The 17,639-nt window shown below is 38.0% G+C and overlaps 1 protein-coding gene across 3 annotated transcripts in view; it reads right to left on the bottom strand.

Moving 5' to 3' along the window:
• Positions 1 to 1,016: 1,016 nt before the first annotated feature.
• Nsun2 (tRNA (cytosine(34)-C(5))-methyltransferase Nsun2) overlaps positions 1,017 to 17,639 on the bottom strand; it is a 68,847-nt gene continuing 52,224 nt past the window's right edge. Inside the window, exons 13-16 of one of the 3 annotated variants that reach the window (XM_081739613.1) lie at positions 16,399 to 16,549; positions 12,013 to 12,186; positions 4,819 to 4,953; positions 1,393 to 1,529 (exon numbers count right to left, since the gene is read on the bottom strand). In XM_081739613.1, coding sequence (XP_081595739.1) covers positions 4,865 to 4,953; positions 12,013 to 12,186; positions 16,399 to 16,549 — 414 coding nt within the window. In that variant the 3' untranslated portion in view covers positions 1,393 to 1,529; positions 4,819 to 4,864. Of the gene's footprint in view, positions 1,530 to 4,818; positions 4,954 to 12,012; positions 12,187 to 16,233; positions 16,376 to 16,398; positions 16,550 to 17,639 lie in introns of all 3 variants that reach the window. The other 2 variants (XM_081739605.1, XM_081739595.1) reach the window with 2 other exon arrangements.

Genomic DNA, 17,639 nt, shown 5'->3' with positions numbered 1-17,639 from the left:
TTTTATTAAAGAAGTAGAAGAATTTTAATACCGTTACGCAGAGAAGCAAAATTTATAATTACCATAGGAAATTCCCCTGCCCCTCGAGAAAGAACAAATCTTAAAAGCCACGTATGCTACATCGTCATGAACTACGAAGGGGAGGGAAAGAGCACTTGCACTCAGAAAGGCCTAAACACTACAAATATAACCCTCGTTGTGTCGGTTTTTCTTTCTTTACATAATAATCTATTATGTTAGTGAAAGATAAACACTACTGCAGAGGAAAGATGGTAATCCTTTTTAAAGAATTGAATAGCGTGATTCAATCTCAATAATATCAGTTTCCGATTCCAGTGCAACTAGCTCTTTTATCTTTATTTCTTGATTTTCCTTCTACATCTGTTAAAAAAAAAAAAAAAAAAAAAAAAAAACACTTGTTTCCACCTTCAATAATAAGAAACTTATTTGTGACAAAGACGACTAGTTTTCATATCAAAACTGTGATAACTAACTAAATGGAACAAGTTTTCGCTACTATTCGAGAATTGAGTTCTTGTATTTGACAACAACCAAGCAATTCATGCTGGAATTTGTTTGACCATTTGTTTTAGCACTGCCGATGTGACAAACTAATGCGATGTGACCTTCAACATGGTTTATGAATGTAGTATTCAAATAGAAGGTCAACTTAGTAATTTAACTATCATCATAAGTAAATGAAGTAAATGAATAGTACTTTAGACTCACCTTAATGTAAACAAATTACGCACTTAGGCGATTTAACATAGTTTGGGGAGTAATTTTTGTGGTTCATTGGCGTTTCGTCGCATCTCCGTCGCTGCGGGGCCGCCAATTTTTGGCGAGATATCGCTATTTGCCCATCGGTGGTCCACCGACGCTTACGGCAATGCGTATGTTGTTCAACACGAGAGAATCCAGGATTACCATGAACTGGAAACGCATACAATATCTGCAATGAGTGGAGAACTAGCCGAAGACTGGTAATAACATAAAATTAAGAAAACACACACAAAAAAAATTCTAAACTTTTATTGATGAAACTTCGTAATACATAGTTCCCATGTTCACATAAAAGAATCCTTCATTCAGAATATCAAGACTAAACCTTTGCAGTTGTAACAATATTTACATCATCGTCTCCTTCAAAGTTACAAAAACAAAAATAAATGCTACCTTTTTTTCCTGTTTTTTTTTTTTTCTTAAAAACAATTTGAAGGTTCCTACGAGCCTGTTCTTATTAAAATATATGAAACAAAACACAGGAACTGGTCAACTGACTTTTAAAAAAACGTATAACTCAATGTAGGCTGTGAACAGATGAGAACATTCACTGTGAAAATAACAATAAAGTTCACCACATCCTCAGCCGGAGGAGCCATTTTGTTCAGTCCTTGATAACGGCTTTTCTCCATCGCCTAACGATTCAGTCCTTTCATCAACTTCACAATTTTCACCCACTTCACTAGTTTTAGTTTCTGAATCCTCAGTCTTATCACTCGCTTCTCGGAACCTGAACTTGTTAATTTCTGTTAACAAATCAAAAACACATTATTTTAATATGTATAATGTTAACTGTGGAAATACTACAGCACTACACACAATATAAACCATCAAGGCAAAGAAAGAATTAAAACAAACATACAGTGATGGTTACCAGATGAGTGTTACCTAGCGGACGCTTAGCTTTGCTTTTCTGCGTGAATCAAAATAACGGTACAATATTTTACATGAATCCAATTATTTTCAAATGTATGTAAGCAATTAATTGTGAAATTTGGGTTTTATAATTAGTACGTAGTAGTAGGTTATTACAAGGTCGTAAATAATGCAATATTGCCAGCTTGGGAGAAATTTGTGTTTCCCAGATTGCTACCGAGTTGGAAACTCTTCATTACCTATGATATTGGTTTTTGAGTTGTTTTGCGTCCTTATGGAACCGAGATTATAAAGGATACGACGCTGGCGTTGCATCATAACCAGTTTGAATCCAGCAATTGATGGGTGTATAAACCATTATGCAAGATCAATTCTCACAGTATAGGCCGTTACCCATCACACTACCTCCCTTCTACAAAGATTACAAGACTATGTCACCGGGCCCGGCAAAGTCGATATTGTGTTTTTGATCTTCAAGAAGAACAAGACTGCTTATTGCACGAAGACCAAGGTGTGTATATTAGAGTAGATTTGTTTTATTTTGGCACGCTTCCCGCCAGTGCACTTGGTTGGCTTTTAAAGTACTTTCTGTTAGCACTCACGTGAACGTTTTAATGCAATAGGCGTCTTATTGACTTTATAGTGTAGGTGACGTTAGTTGTCAGCCAGCCCATGAAATGAAGCCATTGCTGTTTGGCGGGTATTTGAAGTGCTTAATTGCCACATACGAACAAGTGTGTTACAGTGACTTGTGAGTGGTGTGGCGTTTTGCTTTGTTTTCTAGCGTATTGTAACTCGCAACTTAACTGCGGCGTGGCAAGGACGTGTTGCAGACAGATAAATCCTTTAGGCGGGAAGCGTGTCAAGATAATACAAACGTACTCTAATTCTGCGATAAACTTTTGCATCAGATTAAAAGGACTTACACTATGTAATTTGATTAACTTTTGTACAAGTTTCTTCTCTGCTTAAAGACTGGTACTCTTTCCATATTTCACTGAGACTGGTAATTCCAACAAATACGTTACATTATTCTTGTAGAATCGGGAATAAATCTAATTACATTTTTATAGTAGAAAGAACTAAACTTAGATTCAGTATATTGACTTGCAGTCTTTTATAATACTATAATTTTTGATTTCATACTTTGGCATATATCTCATATACTTTTTTTGGTTTATAACCTGAATAATTCCAATGGACAATATTGGATAAGAGTTATGTATGACATTGGTGATAACACTAGTGGGTAACTTGTGTGTAGAGGCTATGTCAACTCGTTAATTGCTTATGTGTATTTGAATATATTTGGATTTAAGTAGGTATCAAGGTGTTAGTTCACGATCCACAAGTCCTACATAAGTTTGTCATTTATACTAGCAGATATAACTTTGCAGTTGAGCCACATCTTTATTGGATGTACTAAATCTACTTCTTTGATGTGATATATCCGTTTTACAGTCAGGAAGCATTCGTTGTTAAAGGAGACATGACACAACTTTGCATAATCCTTTTTTAGCTTACACGGGGTGGTTACAATATCAGGAACAAATGAGAGAAGTGATAACAGCATGCTCCAAGTGTCCACTACGGTTTGCAACACATTTGCAAACAATCCACCATATTTCCCTCTTCAACCTGTGAGAATTAAAACCAGCCGCACTAGTAGTTCTATTTCCCCGGAAGTGACTGAAATTTCAGATTTTCATAGCATACGTATCAATTTCATGGTTTCCTATGTAGCAAGACTTCACAGAACGTTCTTCTCTTAATCAATCGTCTGGGAAGCGTTATCATTCAACCAGTGGCATTGTCTTGACTATAGATACCGGTGTACATGTAAGAAAAAGTACGCAACAATATGGAACATCTTTACGTACCTCACGGTATGCTATGCTTAGGAGCTCTGCGACGTACTGTATATGCTACACTTGGCAGTTATGTGAATGGCACTTAAATTTTACGCCTGTTATAAATCTTGCTCAAGCACATGAATTAACTTACTTTAACAACTGTATGGCTTCAAGAACCCGAAGATCCATTGCTGCAGAACCTAAACTATTCCACCGGATTCTGGCCTTGTGTCAAGTCAATCCGCTCTAGACTGTTAATACCCATCTTTCAATTATCCTACCACTTTTTTTTTTTTTTTTAACCCAAAGGTCTCCTTTCCCTGGGGTTCATAATAAGGACTTCATGTACCCTGCGTGTATTACGCATGCGCGTAACATGCACTTCGATCTTACAGGTCTTCATCTTATTTTTGGTATGATATTCACGGATTCGTTACTGAAGATCAGTGTTGTACAATGATATTGTTGTTGATATATGTGAGAAGAACGAAGCCTATCTCAAAAACAATAACTAGTGAATTTAGTAATACTTTTACTTGCTGAAAATTACGCGCAGAAATTTTAGTATTTTTTCGATTCTTGCAGTAGTTTTGGTAAAAATAAAAGTGGAAACGAAATTGATAGGTGCTTAAATTATCACATTCAACATATGATGACAACGTTTGAAAATGAGTGTACGGTGATTCAATGGTACAGCGTTCATCTCTGGTGTAAGGGGTTTTGGGTTCGAACCAAGCCGTGTGTGTGTTTGTGGTGGGAAACATCGTGTGCGTCGTTTTTTGCGGTGTTCTTCCATTTCCTCCTACACACACATTCCACCATTTTGTCATAATCGTTCGCTTTCATTATTCATTGGCCTCTCTTAGCATAAAGGGCATCATCATGGCGTTAAAAAAAACTGAATTTTATTTAATTTCATTTCACGGTTTCAAAAGCATCCCAAATCAGAGGTTCAGGTTGCTCTGTCAATCAGATACAGGGCTAAAGGCCGATTGTATTATCCATACACACTGAAGCCTCACTGATGAAGCCATACCTAAGTCTACTAACCCTGGAGATGAGGCCAGTGTTCTATCTTCCAAAAAAGTAAACTTTTCAAGGGAAGTCATCTGGCTCATTACCTGCTAAAACCATCTTTCAATTTAGTTAATTTAATTAGATTATTGTCGAACTTTAATGTCGGCCATCATTTCAAGCTGCAATAACATGAAAAATACACTGAAAAAATAAATAAATAAATAAACTTACGGCGGTAACTCAACTACTATTTGTTTCATCTCTACAAGAAAAATGTTCATATACAAACCTTCCCATGAGGACGCCTTCACCTTTAAATCTTGCCTCCATACCTGTTACTCTTGATCTAGAGTACACCTCGTCATACACTCCTCGAGGAAAAGATATTCGTTCTCCATATCGTAACACGGTTTTGGACGCATTCCTGAAGGAATGTCATAAAAGGTTGATTTATAACACGAAATATTAACAACTGGAGAGCTCATTCTCAAAACTTACGCTGCCTTTTAATACAAAATTTGCGGGAGACATGTAAAAATTGATCCTTCTAAAACAAAAAGCAACCTGCACCACTGAAATTGTCTGTTCATATCAGCATTAAATAATGAACAACTATGTATAACAATATAAAACAATGTTACGCTAATACCACATACAATCACTAAAAAATAAGTCTACCAAACAGGCAGAAACATGGACGCCCGAAGGGGAGGGCAGGATAGAGCCCGGGCCCCTCCCTGCCTCACGAAAATTTATACGTAATATAGTAAACCACGTATATTAAATACCAGACATAATATAGCAACCACGGAGATGGAAACCCTCTAGAAAATTTCTTCGGGCGCCCCTGGATGGCAACTATGAAATTTGGAACAGTAAATAGAAAAAACTGGCGGATTACATATATATATTATTAGCCATATCATTCTTCTTATTTTTCATTGCTGAATATGTATATATTAATTATATTACTATTTAATTTAATCAATAAGGTTTGTAGGAAACAATTTGTATTATGGTTAGGTGAACCTAAAAATATAAAGGGTATGGGTGGATAAGTATAGTGAAATGGACCCAGATGAATCTTGGGACGACAAGTGGATGGTACGTAGGTACCCCCAAGATACATTAATCCCTCATATTTCACACCTCAACTCTGATTGGTTCATGAGGAATGGCTCGATCGAATTTGTTTGAACTTGGAGGTATGTATAAGTTTATACAAGGGCTTCGACTTGAAAAATTTAACAGCTCCCCACACCCATCATTTCTCCCATTAAAACATTTTTTGGTGCAATATTTTGAGCTCCTTTTTACCTATGATGGTCTGCAAGCATAATTATGAACAAATAGGTTTTAGATATATATATTCAAAATTGTATCGCGGGTACGCTATGGTCAAAATTGACCAAAACCAACCATACCGCATCTATAACGGAGCAACTACAAAAGGAACAGCTATGGATGTAGCTTTTGCATATTTGCTATGTAAATGAATGAGAAAGCACATCTGAAAGCACCAAACTCAATGAGATCCCATTTGATGGCCTATGGCGTCTTTATCCCTATTTTAGGCCGCAGTGAAACTGTTGATATTGGTGTTTATTTCATATGAATCAATAGCCTGAATATGAAGTGTTAAGGTTCCACTAAACCCTATCATGAACCAATCAGAGTTGAGGTTTGAAACGTGAGGGATTAATGTATCTTAAGGGTACCTACATACCACCCACTTGTTGTCCCAAGATTCATCTGGGGTCCATTTTACTACACTTATGCACCCATGCCCTTTATGATGAACTTGCTAGCTTGTCGATTATCATAGAATCTACGAACAAGCTAAAACGTTCATTATTTTCAAGTTTACTAATTTTTATCCCAAGTTTAATAATATATTTTTAAGGGTCTGCAATATATCAGCTACTTAAAAGGAAATAGGAGTACGCAAATTTGCAGTCCGCCACTGTCAGAAGGGGGACGATTTCCCTCTGAAATACATAGGAGATATCATGTATAAATCATATAATTAGGATACATAGAGGCGAGTGTTCAAGATATAGGTATGTATTCCTTACATTTCTTCACGCAATATGGAACAATTTCATCAACGCCCCCTAAGTAATGCTTTAGGTTTCAAAAGAATAAGTTTTTCATGTCTATCGAAAATTTCTGTATAAACAGACATGTTAAATATACATACGATACACGAACGAACACAGGAAACTTGAGATTGAAAAGAAAAATATCATCATCAGCCCCACTATATTGGGATATCACTAGTAGATGATTTATATAAATTTAGAAGCTTTGATGTAGTACGGACTTCCCCTGATCTCTCTATTTTGATAAGAGCTACCTTGTTTAACTCAGTCCGACAGTTGCACAATTAAATTATTGTTCTTCCTCTCTTATCTTCTAACGCAACTACAATAATTAAGGAGTTTGGTTTACCAACGCTCCTTTATATATTTACTCTATTCGTCCGGGAGACAAAATCTCAAAAACTCCTTGAAGGATCACCATCAATTTTGACCAGAATGTACAGGTTCATAAGCTAAGAATCGATTTTGTTGATGGAGGTGATCCACCCAGTTTATTCAAAGATATGGACATAAAATATATTGGTTCCCCATGTATTCATATAGAAGTAATTATTCATATAATCCTTGCTTGATAGACTATCCGCAGTGCTGTTGAGATGAGCAGGTTAGTATAATGCTCAGGATGCAAAATATTAATATCCGTGGTATACAACTCTAAAATGAAACTTAATGACTTTGAACCAAACTTCTTCACTTAGTGGACACTAGATACTATTACTACTTGTTTTCCTAATAAGATTGCGTCTTCTCACACTTGTATCCAGTTCATTTTCCTCTTTCTCCTTTACATAACTTTTGCTAATACTTTCTTTCTTTTTTTTTTTTCATTCCACCAAAGAAATACCATTCTCCACGCCTTTAAAATTCCCATTTGTTTCCACAACACTTAAATTTCTCAGAACCATCTTCAAATCTCCTGAATATAGATATAGCCAGTTCATATTATTTTACTACTACTACTACTTACCTTAGAATTGGAATGAGGTTTTGAATTTCTGAAGCGAAATTGCAGAATACAAATCAAGTGTTGGTGAAAAAGAATGAAATGAAATTTTTGAGTTTTACGTCCCACGATTATGCCGGTTAGGCTAAAGGAGACGGTGATGGTGAGAGATAAATGAAATGGTGGAATGAAGAGAAAGTGGGAGGAAATGGGAGAACCACGAGAAAACCCACGCACACAATGTTTGTCCACCACAAAGTTCACTTGGCGGGAGCAGGGTTTGAACCCGGGACCCCAAGCACCAGAGGTGAACGCTCTACCAGAGCCACCGCGGCCCCTCGAGTGTTGGTGAGAATACAAATTAAGTATTAGTGGTAACACACATAAAACACATGTTGAATAGCTATAGCAGCTTTTTTGTGGCAAAGGACGGAGAGATTTCTCGGGCGACCTAAGGAGTCGATAACTGACTTCTTCCACAACACCTGCCTGCGGGGTCCGATGTTTCCCTGTCTTACTCAAAAGCGATACTGTTTCTTCCAATTTATTCACTAGCGACCATATTATGTTCCTGTCTAGGGCAGAACGCGAGGCAAGTTTGTTTCTAAATACCCTTTGCACAGCAACAACAAATTTCGTTTTCCAAGAACTTCTAACGATAAACTCGTGTTGCTCCAAAGAGTACTCTATTCTCATTGTGTCCCGATCATAGACAGTAGCACAGAAAAAAAAAAAGAAATGAAATCTTTGAGTTTTACGTCCCACGCTTATGCTGGCTAGGGTAAAGGAGACGGTACTTGAATGAAATGAAGAAACGGGAGAACCCCGCGGAAACCCACGCACACGGTGTCTGTCCATCACAAAGTTCACTTGGCAGGGGCTGGGATCGAACCAGGGACCCCAAGCATCAGAGATGAACGCTCTATCACTGAGCCACCACAGCCTCAGTGGCACAGAACTGTACATCAGAATTCCTAATACAACGGCCCAGTTTCCTGTTTCTTATTCACTTTCGCAAGGTGCCATCTAACGAAGAAAACCTAAATATCCACACCGTACCGCATCTCATTCCAATTGTAAGGTACACTGTGGAATATTTGCTGTTTTTCTTGAGGCATGGCGGATGATACCCGGATGAATTTAAACCAGCAAATCCAGTCCCATAAATTTCCAATTCTTCCTTGATCATTTGCCAAAATCGCATGAAAATCGGACTTCAGTTAGAAATTCTAGACCCAAATGAAACCCGCGAGTTTTAAATAAATCACCCTGTAGAACCATGTACCTGTATGTCTGTTAGATCTGAATTCCGACTACCACATATCTTCCTTTTTTCTCTCTGAAAAATCTGGCAATCCTACCTACGACACGGCTCTCGAAGTAATAAATGTAGCCTTACGAAGATGACTGAATATTAGACGACACGTTCCGTAAGTCTAAAACACAGGTTTGTTCGAATATCAGTAGAGTAGATTTCACTTTGGGTAGTGACTACGAAATTTAGCTTATCAGGCTTTGAAGTACCAAACATACTGTCCACTGGAAATCAGGCATCCGTATCTTATTTTATTATTTTTTTTTCTCATTATACGGAGGGGAAGGCATACCAAAAGGAAAGAGGATGGGTGTAGTTAGTAGTTATAATTTCATGTCTAGCAAAGCAACAAGACCATCACCTGCTAATATTCAAAGCTTGCTACATTTAAAAGTAGAATTAAGGTTGAGATTTTGTGTTTTGCGTGCTTATACAACACCCAGGATATGAAAGATGGGACCTATTAGTAACGTAAGTTCTGAACTACAACTGGGGTTTGAATCCAGTGCAGCTGGCAGATTCACAAACCATCATGCAAGATCAATTTTCACAGTATAAGTCATTCCTTACCATACTATCTCGCCTTCAAGAGAAGTCGATTATCGGACAATTACTAGTGGGGTGGGTACCCAAACTCAGTTTATTTAAAATGCTCCTTCGTGGACACCTAGCCAATGCGCGTGCTTTCGATGAGCGTATTTCCGGATGCGAATATAAGAAACTCGTAAAATGATTAATTTGTTTACTCAATAGCTGAAACATCAACCAACTATGAGTTGAACTGATTTTATTTACTCTCCCCCATTTTCTTTCGTAGAACACAGCTCGTAAAAGATAGCAGGAGAATGTCGCAAATGTCAATTGAGCCGAATTTGAATGCGTCACTTACGTAGGAAATGCCGTGTTTCCACCACCGGTTGTGTTCGATCTGTAAGCCACCTCTATTGACTATTACCTGGCATCAGAGTTTCCATTGCAGGAGACTGCATTGCAGTTAGACAATGAGTATTAAGCCCACTTCTTTTTACGGGTTTTCCACAGGCCGGAGATGGTGCGTACTCGACGATGGGACAGGCGCCGCTTGAGAAGACCGAAAGCACAATAGTTCATTAGACTAGCATCTGGACACTTGACGGATGTCAGAGAAGGTAAATGCTGAACTTCCAGTTTCCTGTTCCATACAGCGATAGAATTTCAGCGATGTTATCGCCGTGTGGCTGGATGCTTTGTCTTAGTGCAATTCAACGTTCACGTCTTGTCTGTATAATGCTGGGATTTCATGCTGGTACACTCATGTCCAAAATGATTGTCGCATATCTATAACTGTCTTCTTGTAAGAATACAATTTGATAATGATTTTCCAGGGTACTTTTAATACTGATAGTATGTGTATAATCGGGAAATGTATATTTGTGGTAAATTTCATAGGCAAAGAATTATAAATACGAAAATTAGACTGAGTAAAACAAAATATTAGTAAATGAAGAAGAAAGTTTTATTTTCGTTTTATTGTTCTTATTTACTGCCCTTTTGACATGAAATTTGCACATACATGTCTTTGCCGATTATGCACATACTAACATTATAAGAAATACCGGACGAATTCATTATCAAATTATATTCCTACAACAACATATTTACAGGCATGCGACAATAATTTTGAACATGCGTGTACATTTTAGTCATGACATGAATCTGGTAGTACGCAACATTGATTTTGACCTTTTGCTCCACCATTCGGAGATGTAGTTTGCCTCTGTACCAGAAACCGACCACGATCATGAACCCTTTTGGAAAAATCTCTGTGCACTGAGGGAAGAACGTGCTTCGGTAATTGGCGTCAACAGATCTGTATATAATGGCACAAACTTTACCATAGTCTGTGAAGTGAATCCACGCCTGATCAAGTGTAACAAACTTCCACCGATCACCCGCAAGAGACGTTCATATAGCCTAGTGCAGTTCCTTTTTTGTTCAGTCACACGATACATTTTAGGTGCGCACACTGCTCTTGCGAACAACAGAGAGACGTAAATCCTTTTGAATGACGCCTGCGATGTGATGCATCGCACGCAGTGTATGGAAATTTTGGGAGGTCACCATACGCCGAACCACATGCAATAGCGGCGGGATTCTTTTTACAGGAGGCCGGTTTCTAGCTGCTCGCGTCGGTGTTGTGGGCCCAGGACTCTGTGCCGCATATTTCCGTATAAATACGATTCACAGTGGCACGACCTACACGAAAGGTACGCACTTGAGGCAATTCTACGATGCGCGATGCCGTGAATTTAAGAGTCGGAAAAGGCCACAATGAACCCCTCCCAAAATCTGTTCAGTTTCGATGGGATAGGACTACGCTCGACAGCTGGTCTACTGTGTGACTAACTAAGAGACATTGTTGCTTGTCTCGTGGCAATCTCATGGAGATGGGTTGCGCATGCGAGGTACAATTGCATAATTGACTTTTAAAAAATGAAATGAAATCTTTAAGTTTTACGTCCCACGGTTATGCCGGTTAGACTAAAGGAGACGGTGATGATGAGAGATGAGTGAAATGGTGGAATGAAGAAAGTGGGAGGAAACGGGAGAACACCGAGAAAACCCACGAGCACGGTGTTTGTCCACCACAAAGTCCACACGGCGCGAGCTGGGATCGAACCAGGGACCCCAGGCACCGGAGGTGAACGCTCTCCCACTGAGCCACCGTGCTCTCTAATTGACTTTTACTCAATGTAAATGTATCAATCTCTGTATTACATTGTTCGTATTACTGATGTCACCAACATACCTATGATAGCGAATGTACGGTACAGTTATACGCATGAAGTGGGAATTCTACATTTAACATGCTGGTGCTGGAAAGACCATGCACTCAGTACCACTATTCCTGCCTTTCTACATAGAACCCACTACCCTTTTTGAGAAGATGATGACGATAAGTTCACACTGAGTTATTCTGTGCTCTCAATGGGAATTCAACCCGGAACTACGTCATATTAAAAGAGAAAATCTTTCCAAGATTATCTCAAATAGCCTTAAAAAAAATTAAAAAAACTAAAAACTTCACTGACTTATTACTGTTAATGCGTCACATTTAATTCAAATTCGGTTCAATACTCTTACCAAACTTAGAAATGTCCGCTCCACACAGTCGTAAGTAATGCACTCTCTCGTTCTTAGGAACATAGGCTCTGACAGACGTCGTCCCTCTCCAGCCAACAAGATCGATTTTCAAACAATCACTTTCAGGTTCACCGTACTTCTTCTCTTCGTAATGCAAAACACAGCTCCCAGTAGCTGAAAACAATAAACGTTTACTATATAAGCATAATGTAATGGAAAATGAACAATGATACATTGAACGATTTGCGCACGATACTATCTAACATAAATATCTAGTTTCTTACTATACTTTTGTGTTTACTATTAATCAAAAATTCAAGACAATATTGAGCTTACAAAAGCTTACAGAAGTCTCTTTAGTTATCAACTAAAACTTGTAACGAAATAATTGACTAGTAATTTTGTTTCATAGTACTAATAGAGTTATGTCAAAAGAAAAACACAAGAATCAAATTTTCTTTTTTTGAGAGATGACCCACATTTACAATCAAATGTGCACATTTCGATGCAGCTCCAGTGATGACCGAGGTTTGAACCACTGACCCTCACAGACATCAAACTGAAGACTAAGGTATAGCACCCGAACACGAAGAAACGATGATTCCAGCCTATCTGTTAATCCCAGACCAGTTAGTGGACAGAAACTACGCAAGGCGGTTCTCGAACTCTGTACATCCAAGTGAGCAACAACTTTATTTAGTGTCGAGTGATGGATAAATGCTTCAGAACACCCAGAATACATCTCTCAACCAACAACGACAGGACAAACATGAGTAATTTTCAGCACTCTAAACTGATAATTTTTCCTTTGTCTAAATTTTTAGTTAATAGATTCTTCTTACGAGATATCTTATTTTCACGGAATAAAATGTAATAAGAATTAGGTTAAGTAACCTACCTAGCCTCCATTTAACATTGTAGGTTCAGACTAAAGAAATATCCTGTCGCACACAATTTGAACAGTGGATCACGTTCTGCCACGCTTTCCGGTTATTTTGTAACAAACATAACACGTTAATTTACCCTTGGACATCGCGTAACTTATTATTGACATTAAGTTCCTGACAGCGCTTGATAATCTGGCCTTTTCCCTATCTAAAACACGAAAAAAAAATATAGTATCAAATTATTTCACAGGTATTAATTGAATGCATGCTAATAACTAGATTAATTTACATGAGCCGCGATAACTCAGTGGTAGAACGCTCACCTCTGGAGTGTAGGGTTCCTGGTTTGATCCCAGTTCCCGCCATGTGGGCTTTGTGGTGAACAAACGCCGTGTGCGTGGGTTCTTGAGTTTCCTCACTCTTTCATCATTCTACCATACTCATTTCTTATCATCATCGTCTTACTTAGCGTCGGTGTACAATTGTGGAACGTTAAACTTCAATTTGCTTATTTTATGCCACAGAAAGCTACAATTGTCAGTATTTATAATGAGAAAGCAACTTAAAAAATCTTCTCTTTAGTGTCCAACAGTTATATTCTTTGGTTAAATGAGACGAAAATTAATGAAAGTAAGTAAAAATGGAAGAATTGGTGGAATGAAGAAACAGAGAAAAGAAGAGACTTTCCCTTCCCCAAAAAAGATACACTGTTAAAAACACGTAATGAGGAAGTGCTTATATTTTATACTCTCAAAAGTGAATATCAAGGTACTATCTTACCTTTGTCTTGAAAATGTTAATAGTAAGGCAACAAGAATTCGACTATTAATGACTGTTTAATAAACTTGAAATGTAGCAAAGAAGAGTAAGGGATTAGGGATTAGATTTCTGGGATTTCGGTATCTATGGCCATATTAGCCCGTCACGTTTTGAGGTATGACGTGCCTCAGCGATCACACTATCGGAGGAAAGGAAATGAAGGAAGCGGCCTGGAATCTGTATGTTAGGTACCATCTCGGCATTTGCCTGGTGGAAATGAGAAAAAACCCAGGAAAACTTCACTCGGAATGGCAGGCTTGAAAAGCTTTTAAACTTTTTCGACCGAGTGTCCTCACCGGAAATCGAATCCGGGATCGCTCGCACCAAAGGCAAGAGCGTTAGCGACGACGCTACGTGGAGTCACAACAAAGATGAGTAAGCTGACTTTAACAAAAGACCAAATCTTGCACATTTTGTTAAAGAATTATAAGTGTTCTGGGAATCCTAATAGATTATCAATTTTCTAGCATAATTTCGGCCACCAAATTTGTTGCCATCGAGTTTCAGACACTAAACGGACAGCTTCGGCTTCACAAAGATCTTTACATATTATTTAACTTAATTCTCTTCAAAGAAAAAACTAAAATCAACAATTACTTTCTTAAATGGTAGTGATCACCTACACACAAGTACGTCAAAACCAGGTGGTTCATTTATATCAAATTTATTGAAAACTCGCTGCGTATGTCTTTCGTTCATTTTAAAGTGTTTCAAAATGAATATCGGAGTTTTAAGATCTTGTACTATTTATTACATTTAACGTACAATTATAAATAATACATGAAATGAAAGAGCAACTCAAATAGTTTTTGCTACAAGTGTTCAATGTGAACACCATTCGTCACACGGCACATATCGAAAATGAAAATGAAATGAAATCTTTAACTTTAACGTCCCACAATTATGCCGGTTAGGCTAAAGGAGACGGTGATAATAAGAGATGAGTGAAATGAAGAAACGGGGAGGAAACGGGAGAACCCCGAGAAAACCCACGAGCATGGTGTTTGTCCACCACAAAGTCCACACGGCGCGAGCTGGGATCGAACCAGGGACCACAAGCACCGGAGGTGAACGCTCTACCACTAAGCCAGCGCGCCCCCCGGCACATATCGAGTCGATAGGCGAGTTCTTCCCAAACCTTGATCAGTGTGGTTGGAGTAATTATTGCAACAACTGCCCTCTTTCTCGGTAGCGGAGGCACATGCTCATGATCCTTTATGAATCCCCAAAGGTAAAAATCGCATGGAGGCACATCTGGTCAACGTGGAAGCTATGCGAAACAAGCTCTTGTCATTAGGGCTCTTGAGGCCAATTCAGCCGTCGAGTACAACGTAGTTAACCAATCTCTTCTAACGGCAGACAGAGGAAACAGTGCATGCACATGCATGCGTACAAAACTGTTCCGAGTTGCTCTTTCATTTGATGTATTGTTTATAACTTTAAGTTAATTGTAATAAATACTACAAACCTTTAAAACCCCGATATTCATTTTGAAACACCCTGTATGTCTTGCCAAAACTAAGTACCAAAATATATTAGTAATATTTAAAGTTACTCACCTACTAACGTTTCTCGGACAATGCTTCTTCCAATATTTCGAATGTTGTAATTAGATACTCATCCTCAGGGACACACAATGGCTTAAGTCATTTTTCACAACATAGCCTTCACTTTATTTTTTGTTCCAGCAGTGAAATTCAAGATCACGGACATTTTATCGGTACTTATAGTCATTTGCTTTTCTTAATACATTATAAGTTTCTCTTATTGTTTTACTATATACAACTATATATATGTCCTAAGTAGTACTAACCTTTCTTCTGATACCCTTGTTTTATAAATTTATAGTCCAGCTTTCTTTACGAAATGAATACTTCTTAATCCAGAACGTAGTTCTGATCGCTCAACAGACAACTTGGTTAAATCAGTATGTGCTTAATGCAGCCATGTCTCACTACTTTTTTGGGTCCACATCCAGAGTTCAATTTTTTTTATTTCATGTATTCAGAGTATATTATGTACTGTAGTACTATATATCTAAATAATATAAATGCAGTTTTTTTTTTGTGTGTGTGTGTGTGTGTTAGTATAATTGGTCGCTTCTTCCTCATTGTGAAAGGAAGCGAAAATTGGTAACGATACCGTCCCAATTTCTATCAAGGCTTCCTTTATCGGTGTTCAGTTTTGAACTATGTATATAGTAAAAACAATAAGAGGAACCTACGACATACTAGGAAAGGCAAGTGAGCGCAAGTGCCGATAAAATTTTTAATGTTCTCACACGTCCACTAGTGAGACGAAAAGAAAGATCGTATTGTGAAAAAATGACTTACTCCATTATGTGCTCTGAGGATGAATGTCCGATTGTAACATTCGAAATATTACAGTACAAAGATTAAAATTTCTCTGGATGTGACATTAATAGACACTCTTCCCTTGGGACTATGCTACAGTTTACACAATGGAAGAAACGTCAAGAACTCTTTTTTCTGTAATAATAATGCCTAAATGTTACCTGGCATACAATAAAGCTGACGCTTCAAAAATTGACTCAGTCGATTCATATTGGGCGATGGGTAGTGACACAGGGTGATAACGTCATGTCGTGTCAGCTCAAGTCTTCTCGCCCGCACATACGGAGCCACCCACCGCAATCCCTGCAACCAAAACAAACAATTACCTATCTTCTGCAGTTGCTCCTGGGTGTTGTTATCCAAAGTACCAATCTCAGGGGGTTTCACGTCATCGTCATTGGCTAGCAGTATAACGAGATCCTGTTTCGTCACCGTTATCACCCGACTCTTCACAAAAGGCAGAATACTTGCAAGTCCCTACGAAAATATATGAATGATTTGTGTAAAAGGATATCCTAACATAACTAACACTAACAACGATGCTACAGGAACTTTTACAATATTTCTTTACACATAATAACAAAACTTATAAATCTGCTATCAAGTTTGTGAATCAGAGGAATTGACTGACCTTAAAAAATTCTCTGTTAATACAATACTATATGCAAATGTGAACATGTTTTTTTCTTCAGAAGTAATCTATGACTTTATCATAAAAAATTTGAAAATACCTTATTTTAAAAAAAATAAGCGAATCAATTATCTTACAAAGAGTGAAAAAGTGGCTTGACTGGACGGGAACTCCGGCATACCGTGCCTTTGCATTAACCACTACGCCACCCAGTCCGCTTCCCAGAACAGCCAAACCCTCTCCCACTTTTGCAGTCGGTGTACTCTACTCAGACCACATGGCTTGTACCACAGCCTAAGCTGCTGTGCTTGGACAATCCAGTGTCCATATATTGAGAACACCTTTAATGGTTGTGATTTCCGGGTTCGAGTCCCCGTCCAGTTAAGCCACTTTTTCACTCTTTGCAAGTTGTTTAATTCGCACCTACAGAGGATTGTGGTGTGTAAAATAAGTCGATTGTTTCCTCCTTTCTATCAATTATCTATTTACATTCTACTGTAATTTTTCTCATTTACTTTTTTAGCAAAGCTCCAAATACATCCGGCTTGAGACCGTTAACAAAGAGACTGGTGAGAATTTTCGGATTAAAATTGGCCAGAATCTATCTATCTACAGTTAGGATGACTGGCAGTGTGAATCGGGCTACTGATTTTTAGTTGAACGTTTCATTTAAACTGAATTCCTGGTATGTCAAGAATTGTCTCATGGTTGAACGCCTATTATACGAATAACGAAATTACAAACGAGCTCAAGTGGAGAACATGAAGTACGGTATCTAAGATTCATTTTGTCATCCAAATAAATAAATAATAAAACCAAATTAATTAGAAAAAAACGAGAAAGAACTTAGCTTCCTGATGTACAGTGCAGCACATTTATAACGAATTTCAAGGGGCCAACACAATGAGTTCTTTATATTCGAACTTCGTTATAAAC

This window comes from Thermobia domestica, chromosome 2 (genome assembly GCF_964235325.1).
Source record: "Thermobia domestica chromosome 2, izTheDome1.hap1.1, whole genome shotgun sequence".
NCBI lineage: Eukaryota > Metazoa > Arthropoda > Insecta > Zygentoma > Lepismatidae > Thermobia > Thermobia domestica.
This window is presented reverse-complemented; position numbering and strand designations above follow the sequence as displayed.